The sequence below is a fragment of the Aotus nancymaae genome, unplaced genomic scaffold (assembly GCF_030222135.1).
Source record: "Aotus nancymaae isolate 86718 unplaced genomic scaffold, 86718_ANA_hifiasm-v0.15.2.pri h1tg000011l, whole genome shotgun sequence".
NCBI lineage: Eukaryota > Metazoa > Chordata > Mammalia > Primates > Aotidae > Aotus > Aotus nancymaae.
Window position 1 is genome coordinate 76,511,050 of NW_026988422.1, and position 23,936 is coordinate 76,534,985.

General features: G+C 41.5%; 1 protein-coding gene across 2 annotated transcripts; it reads left to right on the forward strand.

Moving 5' to 3' along the window:
• The first annotated feature begins 132 nt into the window (after window positions 1-132).
• UBR7 (ubiquitin protein ligase E3 component n-recognin 7) lies at window positions 133-23,662 on the forward strand. 2 transcript variants are annotated; one of them, XM_012453148.2, is made up of 11 exons: window positions 133-318; window positions 3,000-3,133; window positions 3,513-3,573; window positions 4,670-4,765; window positions 6,894-6,947; window positions 7,460-7,565; window positions 9,093-9,292; window positions 9,768-9,917; window positions 10,814-10,976; window positions 13,814-13,875; window positions 21,393-23,662. In XM_012453148.2, the coding sequence occupies exons 1-11, from the start codon at window positions 169-171 to the stop codon at window positions 21,483-21,485; spliced, it is 1,269 nt and encodes a 422-aa protein (XP_012308571.1). In that variant the 5' UTR covers window positions 133-168; the 3' UTR covers window positions 21,486-23,662. The 2 variants fall into 2 exon arrangements, with proteins under 2 accessions (XP_012308571.1, XP_012308572.1); XM_012453149.2 differs by lacking the exon at window positions 133-318 and adding an exon at window positions 838-969.
• The last annotated feature ends 274 nt before the right edge of the window (window positions 23,663-23,936 follow it).

The window sequence follows — 23,936 nt, forward strand, 5'->3', positions numbered from 1 at the left end:
GGAGAGGAGTGACTTCCGTTTGTCGGAAGTCGCTCCTCCCCGTTCCTTCGCTTTTTTTCTTTGTCATTGGTTTCTGGCGCGCGGGCCCCGCCTCCTCCGGCTACGCCCCTCGCAGCCGCTTTTCCCGCCTCCGCCGGGGCCGAGCCGCTGTTCGTGTGACAGTTGAGGATGGCCGGAGCTGAGGGCGCCGCTGGGCGGCAGTCGGAGCTGGAGCCTGTCGTATCGTTGGTCGACGTCCTTGAGGAGGACGAGGAGCTGGAGAATGAGGCGTGCGCTGTCCTGGGCGGCAGCGACTCCGAGAAATGCTCCTACTCGCAGGTGGGCGTGCGGCCCGGGCCTCGTCTCCCCCGGCTCCCGCCGAACCTCCCCTTCGCTGCTGGGCTGTCCCTATTCCCGCCTGCCGCAGTCGTTTCCTCAGTGGTGGTCTGGGGCCGCCGTTCGTCTGCCGCTTCCTCACCCCAAGCCCACTCTGCCCTTTTAGCCCCAGCCTCCTGGGCCCCCTTCAGCCTGTGTCCAGCAGGGGCCCCCCTCTCCCCTCCTCTAACTCCGTCCGGCCCGCCTGGTTGGGTCCTTGAGCCGCTGTCCCTCCTCTCCAGCTTCTTCTTGGTGCCCCACTGCTTTTCACGAAACCACCCCGTGACCTCTAAGGTCCAGACATCTTTGTCCTTGCTCTTCCCATCCTAATATTTATTTATTTATTAGGGAACTGAATGGGAGAGTCAGGTTAAAGAGATTTTCAAATCCATAGGGATTTGCGGTGAGCTCCTTGACAGCTTGTTCCTCTGCAATTTAGTTTGACAAGTGCTAGCTAGTACTTTTTCTTTCTTTTTTGGCAAAAGGAAGCAAGTACCCATGTCTATTTGCAGTCCGCTCCTTCCCCTGGAAATAGACCGGAAACAGAACAGCAAGCGACTCTGGAAAGGGAGGGGAGAGAGGAGAAAAGGATCTGTTTGGCATTTGGAAGACGTTGTGAGTGAGCAAGTGTTTGAGGGGGTGTACGTGGTGTTAAGTGACTCACCCTATACTTCGAGGTACAAAAATGGAAAAGGATGGGTCGGAAGAAAACTGACAAAGGTTGAGAATTGGTAGGAAGAAGTATTACCTAGGCAGAGGGGTGAACTGGAACACTGGAGAGATGAGGGGAGAGACTTGCATTCAGTATGTGGTATGAACTGAGATCATAATACCAGTTGTCATTGTTGACCAGGTTTAGTTTAGACTGCAAAGTGTTGAATAAACCTGATATCCACACATAGCCCCAGGTATTTTAAAGCCTTTGCTCACCACTAAAACAATTTTTCCCCTGCTTTCCTTAAAAAAAAGGAAAAAGAAGTTCTAAATCTACATGTAAACTATTTTTGAAGTGTAGTTACCTTTATAAAATGGATTTCCTTAATATTTTCTTTTTATTGTGGTTTAAAAATACGGAAATTTGCACAAAGCATGTACACAGCTTGAAAGGAAAGTGTGCATGTTCTCACCACCCAGTTCGACAGCTAGAACATTAGGAGTGCAAAAGGCTTATTGGAATAGAACTTTAAAAAAAGAAAAGAAATAGAACCTTACTGGCATCCCAGAAGCCTCCTTGTCTATCTTCTTCCTTCCCTAGAGGAAGGTAACATTGTTAAGATTTATGAAAGTTTTGCTTTTTTTGAGACAGAGTTTTGCTCTAGTTGCCCAGGCTGGTGTGCAATGGCACGATCTTAGCTCACCACAACCTCCGCCTCCTGGGTTCAAGCAATTCTCCTGCCTCAGCCTCCTGAGTAGCTGGGATTACAGGCATGCGCCACCATACCTGGCTAGTTTTGTATTTTTAGTAGAGACAGGGTTTCTCCGTGTTGGTCAGGCTGGTCTTGAACTCCCAACCTCAGGTGATCTGTCCACCTTGGCCTCCCAAAGTGGATTACAGGTCTGAGCGACCCCACCTGGCCTGAAGCATTTTTAATCTACAGATAAACTGAAATAATAATATTATGAACACTTGTATACCTTTTATTTATATTCACTTTTTTTTTTTTTTGAGATAAAATTTCACTGTTGTCACCCATGCTGGAGTACAATGGGGCAATCTTGGCTCACTGCAACCTCCACCTCCCAGGGTTTAAGTGATTCTCCTGTCTCAGCCTCCCGAGTAGCTGGGATTACAGGCACCCACCATCATGCCCAGCTAATTTTTGTATTTTTAGTAGAGACGGGATTTCACCACGTTGACTAGACTGGTCTTAAGCTCCTGATCTCAGGTGACTCCGCTTCAGCCTCCCAAGGTGCTAGGATTATAGGCATGAGCCACTGCACTCGGCATACATATTCACTTTTAACATTTTGTCACATTGTTTTATCTCCTTTTCTATTTACAATTTGTTGTTTTAAATTTTTGAACTATTTAAAAATAAGTTGCACAACTGATGACACTATACCTCTAAATACTTAAGCATGCATCTCCTAAAAATCAAAGGGATTCTTTGCATGTGTTAATTATCTCTTTGGTAGATTTACAAACATTTTCCAGGATGAAAGTATGATATTATATAAACCTATACATATGCTCCTATGTTTTCACATGTTAAAATGATTAAACAGATTGATTTATTCACAGCTGGCTGACAAATTCAGACTTCCTATCACTTTAAGAAATGTTGGTTTGCATTGTGGCTAATTCTTGTAATCCCAGCACTTTGGAAGGCCAAGGCGGAGAATTGCTTGAGCCCAGGAGTTTGAGATCAGCCTGGGGAACATAGCAAGATCTCATCTCTGCAAAAAATAAATTAGAAAGAAAGAAAAAAGTGCTTGCATGAGAAAATCACTAGTATAGATGTGAAACGTGTAACTGTGTTTTGGTTGATGTTCTGTTGTGTAAACTTCTTAGTCTTAATGGCTTTTACAGAATGATCTTGACCACAGATAATCTGATTTTAATTATTTTTCAGTTCTTAGTGTGAGTATTATGTAAACCATGCTATTACATTAATTCTCTTTTCCATTTTTGGTCTGTCTTTTAGGGCTCAGTAAAGAGACAAGCACTATATGCCTGTAGTACCTGCACCCCAGAGGGAGAAGAACCAGCAGGAATTTGTTTGGCTTGCAGTTACGAATGTCATGGAAGTCACAAACTATTTGAGCTATACACAAAAAGGTAAACATAGTCAGAGGTTGTTATTAAATACTTTCTAAATGTATGCATTCTTTTCCATCTACACTTTTTTCCTAATCTTGTTTTTTCATGCAAAGCAGTTGTACACTAGTGAAATTTAATGTAATTATTTTATATGATATAATTGGAAAGAGTTGTTTCTAGAGCCTTTAAAAACATAATATGGTACAAACTCAAATTAATCATCTTTCTCTGCCATAGTTTTACTCGTGTGTGTTTGTGTGTATGTGATATAAATATTTGCTTTTGTGTATATTAGTTTCCAGAATTGTAGTGTTATTATGTACTTGAATGCTTGAAGAAATTTAAAATTGGATTTTGTAAGAAGAAAAATAAAATTGGCCTTTTCTCCTTTTTTCAGAAATTTTCGTTGTGATTGTGGAAACAGCAAGTTTAAAAATTTGGAATGCAAATTATTTCCTGTAAGTAAGCACTATAACTATACATGTAGTTAGAGCAGGTGAGGTTGATATTTGCCAGACTGGGTAAAAAACAAATACCTGTATTTTCCAAAAAAGAATCTTATTCTTTGCAGATGGGCATTTCATTTTTTACTTAGTTGGAAAAACTATAAACTGTCGAGAGCCTTCAAGATAGATGGTAGTTAATATGAAAGGTTTGGGGGAGAGATGTACTTGAAAGTAATTCAGGTTTAATTGTATTGGTTGTGCTTATGCTGTGAGGCTTTTGAAGCAAAGGATATGACTTAAAAACAATAAATAGGGTGGGCCCGGTGGCTTACACCTGTAATCTCAGCACTTTGGGAGGCTGAGGCAGGCAGATCACTTGAGGTCAGGAGTTCAAAACCACCTTGGCTGTTATGGTGAAACCCCATCTCTACTAAAAATACAAAAAATTAGCTGGGCATGCTGGTACACGCCTGTTATCCCAGCTACTCTGGAGGCTGAGACAGGAGAATCGCTTGAACCCAGTAGGTGGAGCTTACGGGGAGCTGAGATCATGCTACCGCACTCCAGCCTAGGCAACAGACCAAGACTCCACCTCAAAAAAAAAAAAAAAAAAAAAACCATAAATAAGGCTGGGGATGGTGTCTCACACCTGTAATCCAACACTTTGGGAGGCCAAGGTGGGTGGATGGCTTGAACCCAGACCAGCCCAGGCAACATAGTGAGACACCATCTCTATCAAAAAGAAAAAAGAAGTACTTTGAAATTCCAGGCCAATATCAGTTCACATAGGTTGATAATATTTATGATTAACTTTTATCTCCACTTTATTGAATATGTGTATTTAATTTTTCCTAATATGTGTATTGAATATGTGTATTTTAATTTTTCCTAATTGCCACAAAAAAGTACAAAAAGATTTTATTTCTTCCCTTCACCCTGAAAAAAGTATCCCTTTAGTAGTAGTGAGTTTTTTCTCCTACTTTGAAAATTAAAGATGAGCCTCTTGGGGAAATAATGTGGAAATGTATTGAATGCATAAATTTTATAATGTGTGAAATTATACTTAAAATTAGACCATATTATTATTGAAGTCAATATTACATTTCAGGACAAAGCAAAGGTAAATTCTGGCAATAAGTACAATGACAACTTTTTTGGATTGTACTGCATTTGCAAGAGACCTTATCCTGATCCTGAAGACGAGGTAAGTGAATTGGAGGTTAAAACCTGGGACTCAACCTCTTGTCATATGCAAGCCTCTGACTCTTACGGGAGAGAGTGTGGGATGGTGAAAGGGTTCTAGATGTATATTTTCTTATGAATCTGGGTTGGATCTATAATCGGAACATATCTCAACTATTCATTTTTACATCATGAGATGAAATACTGGAGAGGACTTTCTCAAGCCGGAACTTCTTTCCTTCCTCTCCTTTCCTGACTGCCTCCCAGCCCCCAAACACTTTCTAAGAAATGGCTTTCAATTTCTTGTGTCTCTTTAAGAAATGGGGTATACAAACAGTGTCCTCTTAAAAATGACGATGAGAAGTATATGCAAAATTCAAAACAAGTTCTTCCTCACTCCTGTACTTCTTATCTCCCAGGCATAACCATGTTAACACTTGGTGTGTATATTTTTAGGCCTTTTTCTGTGCACATAAAAGTGTTTGAGTGAACATGTATTTCAGTGTGTAGTTTTCTTTCTATTAACAAGTGAAATTCTGTACACTCACTTCTGCAACTGGCTTTTCTCACTTACCAGTATATCATAGACATTCTTTCATGTCAACGAAACACAGTTACCCTGTTCTAACTGCTGCGGAGTATCCTATAACTTTACATGCCATAAGTTAGTCAGCCTAATTGTTCTTCTGTAGCAGAATGTCATTGTCTAATTTTTCAATATTATAAAGAAAGCTAGAGTGAACATCCTTATACAGTAATACAGCTGAGTATACTCCAAGTATTTATGTAGAATGGATCAGTAGAATTAACAGATCAAAATGTATTTGTGGTATTTAAAATTGTGATTGGCCAGGCATGGTGGCTCATGCCTGTAGTCCTGGCTACTTGGGAGGCTGAGACACAAGAATCACTTGAACCCATGGGGCAGAGGTTGCAGTGAGCTGGGATTGTGGCACTGCACTCCAGCCTGGCTAACAGAATGAGACCCTGTCTCAAATAATAATAATAAATAATAAAACTGTGATCATATCTGCCAAAAAAATTGAACCACCAACAGTATATGATAGTGTTTTTTCCCCAACACCTTTGTCAATGCTGTATATTAACAGTTCTTGAAGATTTTGCCGTTCTGATAAATGAAGAATAGTATCTTAAAATTTTTTTCCTTTCCCTCATCATAAGTGAGGTTATGCAGCTTTTCATGAGTTCATTGGACATCCGTAATAACCTTCTCTCTGAATTGTCTTTTCTTATCCTCAGCCCATGTTTTGATTGGTTTGGGTTTTGTTTGGGTATTTACTGATTTGAAAGAGTGCCCTTTGTCTTTAGAGATATTAGCCTTCTGCTTCTTCCTTGCTTTCTAATTGCCTTGGAACTATAGTTATTGAGCCAAATTATATAGATCGACAGATTGAAGGTCTCTGAGTTAACAAAAATAAAAGCTTAAACTTGGATATTTTAAGGTATGTGGTAAAGTGTTATAGCTCCTCCCATTCCACAATATGCTTTATTTTCCGCTTTAAGAAGCCACAATAGGAAAAGGACAGAACAACATTGGGATGTTAATTAGTAGTTATGAGAGCCTGGGAATAAAAGAAACTCATACCCAAAATAGTCTTTGTCCTTTGGTATATTATTTTTTTAGGGCCAGCATTTAATTATTTAATTTATTAAAATTAGAGAAGTTATCTCTCAAGGGGTTTTTCATAACATTTACTTTTCAGTTTACTTGGCAGGATGGTTTTTCTGCAGCAGAAAGGCGTTGTCTAATTTTTCAATATTATAAAGAAGGCTAGAGTGAACATCCTTACACAGTAATACAACTGAGTATACTATCCCTAAAGGATGGTATGCTAAAAAGTCCCAGTTTCACTGTCTGCATTGGTCCACTCACATTACTTGCCTGGAGCTGAGTTTAAGTATAAACTGGGAATGCCTTCCTTGTCTGTACAGTTTTGTGAGAATCAGATATTAAGTAACTGATGTGAAAGAGCTTTGAGATGTTTGTAAAGTATTTTATCTCAATGTAAGCCTTTGGAACACCAGTTCATGTAGAACAAATATTTCGTATCTTATTCTACTGTGTGCCAGGGTTACTTCCATGTCCCCGAATTCAGTGTAATTCTTAACAAACTGCTTTTCTCTGTTAGATTCCAGATGAGATGATCCAGTGTGTAGTCTGTGAAGACTGGTTCCACGGAAGGGTAAGGAAAATGTTCCACCTTTTGAAACCATTGTCTTCACGAAAAGATAAAGGTTATATTTTATATTATAATTACTCTTCTAAAAATAAATTCTAAGGCCAGGTGCGGTGGCTCACACCTGTAATCCTAGCACTTTGGGAGGCCGAGGCAGGAGGATCACCTGAGATTAGAAGTTCGAGACCAGCTGACCAACATGGTGAAACCCTGTCTCTACTAAAAATACAAAAATTAGCTGGGCATGGTGGTGCATGCCTGTAATCCAAACTACTTGGGAGGCTGAGGCAGGAGAATTGTTTGAACCCGGGAGGTGGAGGTTGCAGTAAGCAAGATTGCACCATTTCAGCCTAGGCAACAAAGGGATACTTTATCTCAAAAATAAAATTAAAAAAAAAAAAAACTGAAAATAAATTCCAACAATATGATCAGTGTATTATTACAGTATAAATGAAATAATGGGCATTTTGGACAATTTGGCAATCACAAGGAAAATATTTGGTTTTCTATATTCACAGCATCTTGGTGCCATTCCCCCTGAGAGTGGGGATTTTCAAGAAATGGTATGCCAGGCCTGCATGAAACATTGTTCTTTCTTATGGGCTTATGCTGCACAATTGGCAGGTAGGTATCTTTGTGAAGTTGGTGTGCCACAGACTTGTATTTGTGAAATTTGTATGTTCAATTCAGAATTTTTAGCAACTATTTTTAACTGGGCTCTGTGGCATATAAAATAGTATATATTCTGGCCAGGTGCAGTGGCTCATGCCTGTAATCCCAGCACTTTTGGAGGCCGAGATGGGTGGATCACCTGAGGTCAGGAGTTCTAGACCAGCCTGGCCAACATGGCAAACCCTGTTTCTACTAAAAATACAAACATTACCCAGGTGTCATGGCGTGTGCCTATAATCCCAGCTATTTGGGAGACTGAGGCAGGAGAATTGCTTGAACCCAGGAGGCGGAGGTTGCAATGAGTCAAGATCCCACCACTGCACTCCAGCCTGGGTGACAGAAAGACACTCCGTCTCAAAAAAAAAGAAGAAATATATTGTATATGTTCTTTTTCTACAAGGTGCATAGATTGGTTGGGATACTACCAAGAACAAATTTATATTTAAATGATACAATGCAGAGTATTGATGAGACCAGAGTTAGAGAAAATGGAGGAGGCAGTTTTTGAATAGGATTTTGAAAGATAAATGGAACTGAAATAAGTGGTTAATTATAACACATGGTATTGGTTGAGGAGGGGGTGGTGTCTTAGTCTGTCTGGGATGCTAGAACAAAATACCTTAGACTGGGTAATTTATAAACAATAGATATGTATTTGTCACTGTTCTGGAGGCTGGGAAGGTGGAGGTAGCAGTGAGCCAAGATCACACCATTGCACTCCAGCCTGGGCGACAAGAGCAAAACTCTGTCTAAAAAAAAAAGAGGGCCAGGTGTGGTGGCTCATGTCTGTAATCCCAGCACTTTGGGAGGCTGAGGCGGACAGATCACCTAAGGTTGGAAGTTCGAGACCAGCCTGACCAACATGGAGAAACCTCAACTCTACTGAAAATACAAAATTAGCCAGGCATGGTGATGCATGCCTGTAATCCTAGCTATTTGGGAGGTTGAGGCAGGAGAATCTCCTGAGCCTGGGAGGCAGAGATTGCAGTGAGCCGAGATCACACCATTGCACTCCAGCCTGGGCAACCAGAGTGAAATTTCTTCTCAGAAAAAAAGCAAAAAAGTTATTTTTTTCTGAGATCATGCCACTGTACTCCAGACTTGGTGGCTCACACCTGTAATCTCAGCACTTTGGGAGGCTGAGGCAGGCAGATCACCTGATACCAGGCGTTCGAGACCAGCCTGGCCAACATGGTGAAACCCAGTCTCTGCTAAAAAATACAAAAAATTAGCTAGTCATGGTGGCACACACATATAGTCCAGCTACTTGGGAGGCTAAGGCATGAGAATTGCTTGAATCTGGGAGATGGAGGTTGCAGTGAGCCAAGACCGTGCCACTGCACTCCAGTGTGGGCGACAGAGTGAGACTGTCTCAAAAGAAAAAAATAGAAGTGATTTTATTGTCTGTTGGGATTTTATTGTCTGTTAGGTCAGTAGATATGTGTGTATGTATTTTTCTTTTTTTCTTTGAACCCACAGTAACCAAACTATCCACTGAGGATGATGGATTGGTGCGGAATATTGGTGGAATAGGTGATCAGGAAGTTATTAAATCTGAAAATGGAGACCAAGATAGTACCCTCAAAGAGGATGTTCCAGAACAGGGAAAGGATGTCCAGGAGGTTAAAGCAGAGAACAGTGAACCATGTGCTAGCTCTAGTTCTAAATCTGATCTCCAGGTAATGTGTGAAGTATAAGCCATCAAGAAATTAAACTGGGCTCGGCACAGTGGTTGACACCTGTAATCCCAGCACTTTGGGAGGCTGAGGCGGGCAGATCACCTGAGGTCACGAATTCGAGACCAGCCTTGGCAACATGGTTAGACCTCATCTCTACTAAAATTACAGAAATCAGCCGGGGTGGTGGTGCATGCCTGTAATCCCAGCTACTCTGGAGGCTGAGGCAGGAGAATTGCTTGCACCTAGGAGGTGGAGGTTACAGTGAGCTGAGATGCCACTGCACTCCAGCCTGGGTGACAGAACAAGACTGACTCTGTCTCGAAAAGAAATAAAAGTAAAGCAGAATTAATTCTGTAAACTTACGGCTTTGGATTTCAATTTTATACTTTGCCTAAACAAATCTCTTTACAAAATCTAAACTATGAAAACTGTGGTAGTTTTAAAAAATATGCTTCAAAATTTAATTTTATTTCAGACAGTGTTTAAGAATGAAAGCCTCAACGCAGAATCAAAATCTGGCTGCAAACTTCAGGAGCTTAAAGCTAAGCAGTTTATAAAAAAAGACACTGCCACCTATTGGCCCCTGAACTGGCGTAGCAAGCTGTGCACTTGCCAAGACTGTATGGTAAGTATCTGATTAAGTTCAGTGTTAGCATGGTTTGTGTACCGGTGACCCAAAATAAGAATACCTGGGAAAAAAATTCAATTTTTGTACCAGAGGAAGAAAGGAAAATAAAAGAACATAAAAAAGAGAACAGAACACCTGAAAAATATATTTATGGAATTAATGTAGTTTAGGAGACCCTCAAAATTTTTACATTAAGCAAATTTATAACATAGTACTTACAGTTGGAATGTTTGTGGAATAAACTGATAATTATGCAGGATTTTAAATTTACTTATCTTAAGTTTAGTGGCAAATAGCAGTTCTTTGTTATATCAAAAAGTTGCTTGGAAATGTTGCTTAAAAGTTAAGAGTAAATCCACCGGGTGAGGTGCCTCATGCCTGTAATCCCAGCACTTTGGGAGGCCAAGGTGGGTAGATTGCCTGAGGTCAGGAGTTCAAGACCAACCTGATCAATGTGGTGAAATCCTGTCTGCACTAAAAATACAAAATTAGCTGGGTGTGGTGGCACATGCCTATAATCATAGCTACTTGGGAGGCTGAGGGAGGAGAATCACTTGAACCCAGGAGGCGGAGGTTTCAATGAGCCGAGATCATGCCCTTGCACTCTAGCTTGGACAACAAGAGCAAAACTCTATCTCAAAAAAAAAAAAAAAAAAAGGTACAGTAAATGTTTTTTAAATAAAGATCTCATAGACCATATGACATCTGGGAAACTGGGAGATTTCTGGAAGAAATTTGGGCAAAAAGAGTAAATCCTTCTAGCAATTCTATGCTAAGAGGCTTCAGTTTTTCTAGGCCTTAATATAAAAAATTAAATTTTAGTTATTCTTATGAAATTGACTTTCTGAGAATGATATACGGTTCTAATGGGGAAACTTTTTTTTTTCCTAAAGAAAATGTATGGAGATCTAGATGTCTTGTTCCTGACAGATGAATACGACACAGTTCTGGCTTATGAAAACAAAGGCAAGATTGAGCAGGCCACTGACAGAAGAGATCCTCTAATGGACACGCTTAGCAGCATGAACAGAGTCCAGCAAGTGGAACTCATTTGTGGTAAGCACTGTGTGTGTGTGTGAAAATTCATGAAGTTTCCTTCACTATGTAAAAAAATATGAAGAGGCCAGTAAATACCTATATTTTTAATTTAATACAAAGAATTAAAATCTTGAATTGTAGACAGTTGCTTGATTTTCATATCGCTGGGTTTTCAGCTGCTGTTACCATTGAATCAGAGTTATATGCTAGAATAATTACATGTTTGAGAAACCACAACATATGCTATTCTGATTCAGGGTAGATGGATGAATAAAAATTTTCTATCCATCGAAACAATTTTTTGAGCATTATCTGTCCTCTTTTTGAGCAAAGCATATCACCATTTTGACAGTTCTCAGTGGTTCACAGGAAACCTCTAGAGGAGAAAATACTCCCAAACCCCTAAATTTCAGGCTTTTACATCCCCACCCACCAGCCAGCTGCAGCATGCCAAACTTATTTCAGTGATTTCTATCCCAGCCATTTCCACTTGATGCCACCACTTTTATGTCCCTTTTATGGCATCAGTCATTTCTGTCTTTTATTCTTTATTTATTTTGAGACAGGGTTCTTGCTCTGTCGCCCAGGCTGGAGTGCCGTGGTGCATTCTCAGCTCACTGCAACCTCTGCCTCCCGAGCTCAAGTGATTCTCCTGCCTCAGCTCCCGAGTAGCTGGGACTACAGGCGCATGCCACTGTGCCCCACTAATAATTTTTTTTTTTTAGACAGAGTTTCACACTTTTTGCCCAGGCTGTGGTACAATGGCACGATCTCAGCTCACTGCAACCTCTGCCTCCCGGGTTCAAGTAATTCTCTTGCCTCAACCTCTCAAGTAGCTGGGATTAGGCATGCGCCACCACACCTGGCTAATTTTGTATTTTTAGTAGGGATGGGGTTTCTCCACTTTGGTCAGGCTGATCTCGAACTCCCAACCTCGGATAATCTGCCCTCCTCAGCCCCCTGGAGTGTTGGGATTACAGGCGTGAGCCACCAAGCCTGGCCTTTTTTTTTTTTTTTGAGACTGAGTCTTACTCTGTTGCCCAGGTTGGAATGCAGTGTGCAATCACTGCAACTCTGCCTCTTGGGTTCAAGCGATTCTCCTGCCTCAGCCTCCCGAGTAGCTGGGATTAAAGCCACCTGCCACCACACCTGTCTAATTGTATTTTTAGTAGAGACAGGGTTTTACCAGGTCAATCAAGCTGGTCTTGAACTCCTGACCTCAGGTGATCCACCCACCTCGGCTTCTCAAAGTGTTGGGATTACAGGCGTGAGCCACTGCGCCCAGCCCCTACTAATATTTTTATTTTTAGTAGAGACAGGGTTTTGCCATGTCACCCTGGCTGGACTCGAACTCCTGAGCTCAGGTGATCCGCCTGCCTCGGGCTCGCCAAGTGCTGGGATTACAGATGTGACCCACTGCACCCGGCCTTGTCTTTTATCTATAACTATTAATTTCTTTTTGCCTTTATTAGAGTAAAAATGTTTTAAGGATAGAGGCTGCACCTAAAAGATTTTTGTAGCCCTCAAGGTGCCTTGTATATAATACAAATTGTTAAGTGAATCAGTTTTAAAACAATGTTTGGGCTGGGCGCGGTGGCTCACGCCTGTAATCCCAGCACTTTGGTAGGCCAAGGTGGGCAGATCACCTGAAGTCAGGAGATCCAGACCAGCCTGGCTGACATGGTGAAACTCCGTCTCTATAAAAATACAAAAAAGTAGCTAGGCATGATGGTGTGTGCCTATAATCCTAAGTACTCAGGAGGCTGAGGTAGGAGAATCTTTTGAACCTGGGAGGCAGAGAGGTTGCAGTGAGGCTGGATCATGTCACTGCACTCCAGCCTGGGTGATAGAATGAGACTCTATCTCAATCAATCAATAAAATAGTCAGACATGGTGGCTCACGCCTGTAATCCCAGCACTTTGGGAGGCTGAGGTAGGTGGATCACCTGAAGTCAGGAGTTCAGACCAGCCTGGCAGACATGGTGAAACCCTGTCTCTAGTAAAAAATACAAAAAAGTAGCTAGGCGTGATGGCGGGCACCTGTAATCCCAGCTACTCGGGAGGCTGAGGCAAGAGAATTGCTTGAACCTGGGAGGCAGAGGTTGCAGTGAGCCGAGATCACGCCACTGCACTCCAGCCTGGGTGACAGAGTTGAGACTCTGTCTCAATAAATAAATAAATAAATAAATGGATGGATGGATGGATGGATAGATAGTTAGTCAGGCACAGTGGCTCACACCTGTAATCCCAGCACTTTGGGAGGCCGAGGTGGGTGGATCACAAAGTCAGGAGTTCAAGACCAGTCTGACCAACATGGTGAAACCCTGTCTCTATTAAAAATACAAAAATTAGCCGGGCGTGATGGTGTGCACCTGTAATCCCACCTCCTCGGGAGGTTGAGACAGGAGAATCGCTTGAACCTAGGAGGCGGAGGTTGCAATGAGACGAGACTGCCACTGTACTCTAGCCTGAGCAACAGAGCGAGACTCCGTGTAAATGAATGAATGAATGAATGAATGTTTGACAAGTCCGAGGTTATTTCAGCTACTAGAATTCCAGAGAAATAGGAAGCCCTTTTAAAAATTGTTAGTTAATCTTTATGGGAGTTAGGATAGCTCTGCTTTTTAAAAAATTTTGCTTTTTATTTTTTAATGAAAAAGGGTCTCAGATATTAACGTGGAGGAAGTGCTGGGAATTTGGGAGAAATTGGGAACAAGTTTCTATGCAGCTTTACTAAAGAAAATTTTTATTTAAACTACAGTATTAACAGACTTAAGTGTCAATGGCAAAGAATATTTTGTTTTTGAAAGCAAATGTTCTATCTAAATTTAAGTACTTTTGTGGTTTTGATTTAGAATACAATGATTTGAAGACTGAACTTAAAGACTATCTCAAGAGATTTGCTGATGAAGGCACGGTATGTTGAGTTAAACAATTCTAATCATAGCCGTGTAAGATTTGAATGAAGTGTTTATTTTCTTTGATGATAAAAATTACTTCAACTGGCCAGGCGGGGTGGCTCAGGCCTGTAATCTCAGCATTTTGGGAGGCCGAGGCGGGTGGATCACAGGGTCAGCAGTTTGAGATCAGCCTGGCCAGTATGGTGAAATCTCATCTCTAGTAAAAATACAAAAATTAGCTAGGTGCGGTGGTGGGTGCCTATAGTTCCAGCTACTCGGGAGGCAGAGGTTGCAGTGAGCTGAGATTGTGAGATTGCATTATTGCACTCCAGCCTGGGCGACAAAGCGATACTACATCTCAAAAATAAAATAAAAATGACTATGACTTAAATGGGTACTTGAGAGTTGAATGCAGGGACTATATTTATGCATATTGGCAGGCTAAGGGAAGTCACTAAGAGGTAGTGAAACACCAGAGTCACACTGGGAGTCCTTACTCACCCCAGCTGGGCCAGGAGGAATGATGGGAGGAAGCAGTCCCATGGCCTCTGAGAGAGTAGTTGTAGCTAAGCAGAAGGTCATTGGAAAGAATCCGCTGTACTAATTCTACTGATCCTGACCTTCAAGCATGGATCTTTTGGAGGGATAGCGGAAAATGACTGGGCAGGAAAAATGAACACCAGACTCATTTTCTGGGATTCTATGTTCCTTAGTTTAGAATAGAAACTGGGCATGGTGGCTGGGCATGGTAGCTCACTCTTGTAATCCAAGCACTTTGGGAGGCTGAGGCATACAGAGGTCAGGGGTTCAAGACCAGGCCAACATGGTGAAACCCTGTCTCTACAAAAATTAGCTGGGCATGAGGGCGGGTGCCTGTAATCCCAGATACTCCAGAGGCTCAGACAGGAGAATCGCTTGAACCTGGGAGGTGGAGGTTGCAGTGAACTGAGATCATGCTATTGCACTCCAGTCTGAGCGACAGACCGAGACACCGTCTCAAAAAAAAAAAAAAGAAACGGCATGGTGGCTCGTACGTGTCAGCTACTCAGGAAGCTGGTTGAGCCCTGCTTTCTTAGAAGATGTCATCTCTGCCTACCTACTTTAGGTCGTTTTTTACTTTCTCATAAATGTGGGAAGAACATTTAACTGCCTGAATTTCTGGACGGGGTCACAGTGCTGCCTGCTGCCTTTCTGCAAAATGAATTGTAAAGTTAGAAGTTAAAAGAGCCTTCTCCTAAATGGTTTTCTCATTTTTTAGAGACTGTTCTTCCCCATTACTGGGAATACTTCCTACTTTCCCACAGTTGTTAAAACTTAATGTAGTTATTCTTGTTTCTGTTACAAAGACTGTCCTCTGGTTAATATAGACTCAAGTTTCTCTCATGCTAGAACTAAGAATGTTCACAGGTGTAATGGGGCACTCTGCCTCAGTGTGGTAACCTCTGAACTGTCAATGGACATTCGAGGTGTTTCTAATAGTGTGCAGGTATGCCGTCTTGATGCTGGTACTGTTTCATCTCCACTCCTTTATGACCAGTAGTGTTCTTTATTAAGTTTATCACACAAATAAAATTACATAAAAGAAAAAAATTAGGTATATTATCTTTTTTCTTTTTTTAAACCAATAATAATAATAATAATAGCATGAATAATGTGAATTAGTCACCCTATCCTTAATACTTCTTCTTCTTTTTTTTTAATGAGAGAAAGAAAGAAAGAGAAAGAAAAAGAGGGAGAGAGAACAGGATTCTTGCTCTATTGTCCCGGCTGGAATGCAATCTAAAAGTAGATATTAAAAACCTCTTTTATGCCGATAATTGTGCTTAACAACGGAGACAGGAAGGAATAAGGGAAGAAAATAAAAACAAACAGCCAACCAATATTTCATTTAAGTCTGTGAAATACTATGCAAATGTTGAAGAGTGATTTACTTCCAATTATGTAGTCACTTTCAAAATAGGTGTAATATGATACTGAGAAAAATGTATGTTCTGTGGACCTGGGGTGGAGAATTCTATAAATATTCACTAAGTTTACTTATTCCAGGTCTAAGTTCAAATTATAGATGTCCCTATTAATTTTCTATATCGTTGATTCGTCAAATATTAACAATGGGGTATCAAAATCTCCCACTATTATTGTGTCGGAGTCCAGGTCTCTTTATAAGTCATTAAGAACTTGTCTTATGTATCTGGGTGCTCCTGTATTGGGTACATATATATTTATAATCATTAACTCCTGTTGTTGCATTGATCCTTTTACCATTATGTAATGTCCTTCTTGTTTCTTTTAGTCTTTGTTACTATTAAAGTCTATTTTGTGAGAGATGAAAGTTACAACTCCTGTTTTTTTTTTCTTTTTTTAACCATTTAGTCGGTAAATCTTCCTCCATTCCTTTGTTTTGAGTCTTTGTATGTCATTGCTTGTGAAATAGATCTGGATACAGCATACCAATGGGTTTTGACTTTTTATTCAATTTACTTGTCTGTGTCTTTGATTGGGGCATTTAATCCATTTAAATTTAGAATTAATATTAATATTTATGAGTTCAATATTGTCATTTAATGCTAGCTGGCTATTTTGCCCATTAGTTGATGTAGATTCTTCATTATAGAGATACTCTTTATGTTTTGGTAAGTTTTTGGGATGACTGATACTGGTTGTTCCTTTCTGTTTGTAGTGCTTCTTTCAGAAGCTCTTGTAAAGCAGGCCTGGTGGTGATGAAATTCAGTGCTTGCTTATTCACGAAAAATTTTCTTTTTCCTTCGCTTATGAAGCTTAGTTTGGCGGGATATAAGATTCTAAGTTGAAAATTCTTTTCTTTGAGGATATGGAATATTGACCCCCACTCTCTTCTAGTTTGTAGGGTTTCTGGTGAGAGGTCTGCTGTGAGTCTGATAGGCTTCCCTTTATGGGTAACGTGACCTTTCTCTCTAGCTGCCCTTAGAATTTTCTCCTTTATTTCAACTCTAGTGAATCTAGTGATTATGTGTCTTGGAGTTGCTCTACTTGAGGAATATCTTTGTGGTGTTCTCTGGATTAGCTGGAGTTGAGTATTGTCCTGTCATACTAGATTAGGAAAGTTTTCCCGAATAATATCCTGAAGAATATTTTCCAACTTGGATTCATTCTCTTTATGACATTCGGGTATACCTATCAATCGTAAATTAGGTCTTTTCACATAGTCCCATATTTCTTGGAGACTTTGCTCATTCCTTTTTACTCTTTCTTCTCTAATCTTGTCTTCTCGTTTCATTTCACTAAGTTGGTCTTCGACCTCTGATATCCTTTCTTCTGCTTGATCAATTCAACTATTAAAACCTGTGCATACTTTGTGAAGTTCTCGTATTGTGTTCTTCAGTTCCATTAATTCACTTATATTCCCCTCTAAGTTGTCTATTCTTGTTAGCATTTTGTCAAACCTTTTTTCAAGGTTCTTAGTTTCTTTACATTGGGCTAGAACATGTTCTTTTAGCTCACTAAAATTCCTTATTATCCACTTTCTGAAGCCTAAATCTGTTAATGGAACGCACTCGTTCTACATCAGGCCTTGTTCTCTTGTCGATGAGGAACTGTGATCCCCTGTAGAAGGAGAGGCATTCTGATCTTGGGTATTCTCAGCCTTTTTACGCTGGTTTCTTCCCATCATTGTGAGTTCATCCACCTGTCGTCTTTGTAATTGCCTGCTTTCAAATTAGGTCTCTGAGTGGATGTCCAACTTGTTGATTCCCGGCACTGAAATCTGAGCAACCCACTGCGCCGGCCAAAACAGCGGCATTAAGACTCGTGGTGCCTTTCTGCCCGGGAATCTCCAGTCTGGCTTCCCTCTTGAGTCCTTTCTTCAGTCAGGTAAATGGGCAACTCTGCCTTCCCGGAGCTCCAAAAGGGGACCCAGTCCCGCTTACTCTGCACCAAGAACTGCCGCGCTGAGGCGCCAGCAAAACCACCATGCCAGCCACAAGAGTCCCCCTGGCGACCCGTGGGGCTCCTCCGCTGGGAATCTTCGGGTCCATGGGTAACAAAAATTCGTCTGAAAGTGTGGCGTCCTCTCGTTCTGTGTGCTTTCTCTGGGAGCTACAATCCCATGCTGCTAGTGATCAGCCATGTTGGATCTCTCTCCCGGTATATTCTCTTTTTTCACGCGCATTGGAGACTTCTACTGAAAGTCTTCACAGGTATCTTCAGCATCTGGGTCCTTGTAATCACTAGAGCCACTTTTTTTTTTTTTTTCGAGGTGGAGTGGCACTCTGTCGCCCAGGCCAGAGTGCAGTGGCATGATCTCAGCTCACTGAAACCTCTGCCTCCCAGTTCAAGCAATTCTCCTGCCTCAGCCTCCTGAGTAGCTGGGACTACAGGCGCCCACCACCACACCCGGCTAATTTTTGTATTTTTAGTAGAGATGGGGTTTTACCATATTGGCCAGGCTGGTCTCAAACTCCTGACCTTGTGATCCATCCACGTTGGCCTCTGAAAGTGCTGGAACTAAAGCATGAGCCACTGTGCCCAGCCGTAGAGCCAGTCTTGAGAAGAGAATTTTTTATCTGACCTGATAGTTTAAAAGATCAGAAAAATGTGATATTTTTGTTGTTTATTCCATAACATTACTAACCAGATCTTTACAGAAAAACAAAAACCTCAGGTTGCCATAAAGCTTATCTGCTTTGGTTGTATTTGTCCATAGGGATAATGTTAATAAATTCTAGATGTTCTTAGATGATGGATTACCTTTTATTTAATGTTTGTATCTAACAGAAAAAGAAACAGGCTGGGCACAGTGGTTCCTGCCTGTAAGCCCAGTACTTTCGGAGGCCAAGGTGGGAGGATTGCTTGAGCCTATGAGTTTAAGACTAGCCTGGGCAAGATGATGATACCCAGCCTCTACAAGAAAAAAATTAGCCAGGCATGGTGACTTGTGCCTGTTGTCCCAGCTACTTGGGAGGCTGAGATGGGAGGATCACTTGAGCCCAGGAGTTTGAGGCTCCAGTGAGCTATGAGCACACCTGTGCACTCCAGCCTGGATGACAAAGCAAGACCCTGTCTCTAAAAATCAATAATAATTAATGATACTTAGAAACTACAAATTTTGTGAAGCAAATTAAAAAACTGATTTGTTATTGAACCTAAGTATTCACTAGCATTTCTACTGTGCATACTGGCTGTGACCATTTGAGGATATCTGGAAACCAAAAGCTGCACAGTCTAATCCTCCTACAGTATCCTTGCTAGAGATTCTGTTTCCTTTTACTTATGGCCTTTCAGTGGTTAATGTTTGTAATCCAAGGTAGGGACACATCCTTCATTTTGCAACTTGCAAGTAACGTATTTGTTAGCATTTGTAAGTGTAAATTCCTGTGGCATTTAGCCAAGTACATTAGAATTTTGAGCTGCAGTCATTTCAGGATGTGTTCAGCCTCTGCATCCTGAATCTGTTAGGGGTTCAGATTCCTCACTGGTTGAGCAGCAGTATTACTCTTAGTGCTTATGAAATTGCTGTATCAGCTATGGGTCTGACAAAGTTATTGCAAGTTAGCATTGACATTTTGAGTATGTTAGTAGCACTTACCCCAGGGAATGAAAGGGAAGTTTTCACTTTATACCCCACTTTCTTACTTTCTCTGTATCTTCTTCTCATTCCTTTACTCTCCCTGTCTCACTGTCCTTCCTTCCTAACAGTAAGCATGTGTTACCTTATTAAAAAATAAACGTACTGGGGGTCATGGCTCACACCTGTAATCCCAGCATTCCAGAAGGGAGAGGTGGGAGGATCATTTGAGCTTAGAAGTTTGGACCAGTGTGGACAATATAGTGCTATTTCATATCTACACAAAATTTAAAAATTCCCAGGCATGGTGTGTACCCTATAGTCCAGCTCCTTGGGAGGCTGAGGCAGGAGGTTCACTTGAGCCAAGGAGGTCGAGGCTGCAGTGAACTGTGATTGTGCCACTGCACTCCAGTCTGGGCAGCAGAGGGAGACTCTGTCTCGAAAAATAAACAAACTTGTTTCCTGTGATTGCCATTACACAGCTTTCAATTGGATCAGTTGGCACAGACTCGCTGTTGGGGTGAGCGGGGACTGTTGGGTTGTCCCAGTTGGCTTTTTTGTTTGTTTTGAGATGGAGTCTCACTCTGTTGCCTAGGCTGGAATGTAGTGGCGTGATCTCAGCTCACTGCAGCCTCCACCTCCCGGGTTCAAGCAATTCTCGTGCCTCAGCCTCCCAAGTAGCTGGGATTACAGGTGCCTGCCACCATGCCCGGATAATTTTTGTATTTTTAGTAGAGATGGGGTTTCGCCATGTTGGCCAGTCTGGTCTTGAACTCCTGACCTCAGGTGATCCACCTGCCTCAGCCCCCAAAGTGCTGGGATTACAGGCATGCAGCCACTGCACCTAGACCAGTTTGCTTTTTTATTTGTAATTTTCTTTGGCTTATTTTATTAATTGTAGTATTTTATTTTGCTAGTATCATAAATACCTTTTTATGGAGCACTAAATCCTTTTTCCAATAAAATAGATAAATTTCCCTTTATTACTTTTTCTTTTTCTGTTTTTTTTGAGACAGAGTCTCATTCCGTCACCTAGGCTGGAGTGCATTGGTGCGATCTTGGCTCACTGCAACCTCTGCCTCCCATGTTCAAGCGATTCTTCTGCCTCAGCCTCCCTAGTAGCTGGGATTACAGGCACTTGCCACCACATCTGGCAAATTTTTATGTTTTTAGTAGAGATGGAGGTTTCACCATGTTGGCCAAGCTGGTCTCGAACTCCTGACCTCGTGATCCGCCTACCTTGGCCTCCTAAAGTGCTGGGATTACAGGCATGAGCCACTGTGCCCAGCCAAATTTCCCATTTTTATTGCATAACATGGATTTATTTACTTAAAGTGCTGCTTCTATAGTTTGGGTTTTTTCCCAATTATTTTTCTGTGAATATAGCAAACATCTTTAATTTTTGATTCTAAGTTTGTTTTTTTATTGATGACAAAGAGGGAAAGATTTTTTAGTTCCTTTTTCTTAAAACCTCTATTACTGGTCAAGAAAGCACAATCTCACGGCATAGTACATTTTGTTTTCTGTGGGTGCTTTTGCAGAGCTGGAGGACATTCAGAAACACAGCTGTGGTAAGAGGGTGTGGGCAGTGGTCTCAGGAGGGCTTGGGGTTCTCAGTTTGTATGCTGGCTCTGCCACTTTTCAGCTCACCTTGAGAACTTGCCACATGCCAGGCAGTGTTTTATAGGCATTGTCACTCATCTGATCTTCAGTTGACCTTGCTGGATAGGTGCTGCTTTTGTCTCATTTTGTAAAGGGAAACTGCAGTGGGGGTCACCAAGCTTTGAACCATTCTGCTGCTGTGGCCAGCTGTGCGGCTCTGTGTAGGTCAGCCCTGTGAGCCTGAGTATCCCTTCTAGAAAATGGAGATGGTCTCATTAACTGCACATTAACATAATTCTTAGCAGTTTTATTTGACTTGTTTGTGAATGCTATGGCCTTGTATTGCGATTCTGTTAGTTCTCTTTCATAATCTTTGCTTTTCATCAATAGGTTGTTAAGAGAGAGGACATTCAGCAGTTCTTTGAAGAGTTTCAATCAAAAAAGAGAAGAAGAGTGGACGGGATGCAGTATTACTGCAGCTAGAGTGGAGAGTGAAGCTTTCTCATTCAGGCCAATGAAAATGCCGCTTCCTATTCTTGGAATAATAAAAGAGGTGTGGTTCGCATTTGGCCCCCTTTCCATCCTCTGTCTGGAGAGGCCTCATGCTCCCTTCATTCTCCTTAGCTGCAGTAGCCACAATGTGGATGCTGACTTCACAGCCAGCATCCTCTGTGACTTAGCTAATGCAGCTCATTCCACAGACTTCTCCAGTGTACACCTACTCCAGTGCACCCAGGGTTATTTGCATAAGTTTTTAAAAGTTTGATTTGGTTTTGAGAAAGCAAATTGGTTTCTTGTTTAATGATCTGTTATTTCACTCCCAGATGTGTGTGTTTTGCCACAGAGGTGTTGCCTTCCAGGACCTCCTCTGCAGGCATCATAGAAGGCTCTCTTCCTGTCACCTAGAATCTAAACAGGTCCCTTCACCCCAATGATCGTGGTGCCTTGGGTCAAAGCTTCCTCACGCCTGGTCTGCTCCTTCTTTCACATACCTGCTTTCTGAGGTTTGGTCATAGCTTAGAAAGGATCTTAGAGCTTGTTTTCTCTGGGCCCAGCCTCCAGAGTAGCCAGGACTGATGGTTTTCTGGTCTGGATGTCCGTCACAGGTGGGAAATTAATGGATGACAGTGTTGAGGAAGCAAACCTTTGTTACGAATTTTACTATTAAAGTGAAATTTTCTTTCACGATTCCACTGGCACTAGAATTAGAATTTCAGGACTGTAGCGCTCACAGGGCTTCCTGGAGAACATTTGCCAGTATACTAGTCCATTTTCTGCTGCCTAGAAAACAGACCGGGTCTCACCCCTGTGAAATCTTGGTGGTTTACGAAGTCCTCTGGATTTCTTGATATTATCAGGGATATTCATAAGCATATATCAAAAATGGACCTATTTTGATATTCTGCTATGAAAATGTTATTAGAACTCCAATAAATTATTATTTTTTCCCCTTGAATTTGTGCTGAAGAAAACCGATCCTGAGTTAGCTTACATGTAATAAGCAGGACAGTGAGCCCTGTTTTGGAAGAAACAGACTGTGGAAGAGATTCCAAACAAGGCCCAAGGCTGCACGAATGATGAGTTATATATATATAATGTTAATGTACACCGCTGCTTCCCTAACAACTATGAGATTTTTTTTTTTAAGATCCTCATGGAAGGTTGTATAGAGCCCCACATTTGAGGGGTAGTCCTTTCAGTTGATGTGACACCTCCTTATTATTGATATGAGATGCCCCTCAGTCTATGTGGGAAACACCTTGTGATCTATATAGAGCCTCAGCTTCTCTCTCCCTCTGGAGGAACAGTAGGAGACACACCTTCATGTATGTTAACAAAAGCATTTGAGGCTGTGGGGCCACCCATGTATATTAATATTCCTTTTGTGTCCAGCATTCATGTATTTATTCGAGTGCCCAATCCCTGGTTGAGATGAACTATGCCTTACAGAAAGTCAAAGCCTCAAAGAAATGATACAACCATGTTCTCTGGCATTCAGTCTGTAATAACAGATCCTCACGAAGGGTGGTGTGTGTAGCTGGAAGGTCTTGTGGCCGCAGGACATGCTGGTGAGCGCTGAGCTGGCCTTCTGCAGAGGGTTCTGTTCAAAGGCTCAGGTGTCTTTGAGGTTGTTTATCAAGCTTGGGAACTCTTCCAAGTCTGAGCGCGTTTCGAACCCTTTCTGCAATGTTGCACTATTATACCATCACGTCCTGGAAGTTTTTAATCTTCTCAAATATCTGATGTGACTACCAGAAAGTCCCTTATTTCTTATGATCGATCAGGACCAAGTCTTGGAGGTGATGCGTTACGTTACATGCAGCGCAATAGTACCAATCAGTTATCCCAGTGCTGAAGGGCTCGTTTTATGAACGGTACTATTCCATCTTTCACATTAACTGGAAACCTCTTTTTTTACCTGTTATTCACAACTAGTTTTCTTATTGACTATATTGGACCATCTCTTCTTGTAGAGACTGATTTTGGCCAACATATTAATGCATGTTTTATGCAAAACACAAATATGATATTAGTTGCTTTTAAGGAATTCTGGCATTGTATGTGCATTTTTGTAGAAATTGTTACTGGACTTATAATTACATACTTAACTCCGATCAGGTTTCTGTAAAATTTAAATAAAACCAATACAAAATAGTTGCCTTTCAGATTGTTTTTAGTCATATTTAAGTCTGTAAAGCCTCCTTTGCAGGTTATAAGAAAATGCATATATCCAGACATGGTGGTTCACACCTGTAGTCCCAGCTACTTGGGACGCTGATGCAGGAGGATTGCTTGAGCCCAAGAGTTGGAGGCTATAGAGTGCCATGGTTGCACCTGTGAATAGCTACTCACTGCACTCCAGCCTGGGCAACAGAGCAAGACCTCATCTCTTAAAAAGAAACATAATAGTATATTCTTTTTTTTTTTTTTTTT

Bases quoted from the DNA above. Each gene is read 5' to 3' on its own strand.
- UBR7 (XM_012453148.2), top strand. From the start codon at position 169: ATGGCCGGAGCTGAGGGCGCCGCTGGGCGGCAGTCGGAGCTGGAGCCT. The intron at 9,293-9,767 runs GTAATGTGTGAA...ATTTTATTTCAG, and splicing joins GTTCTAAATCTGATCTCCAG to ACAGTGTTTAAGAATGAAAG. The intron at 10,977-13,813 runs GTAAGCACTGTG...GTTTTGATTTAG, and splicing joins GCAAGTGGAACTCATTTGTG to AATACAATGATTTGAAGACT.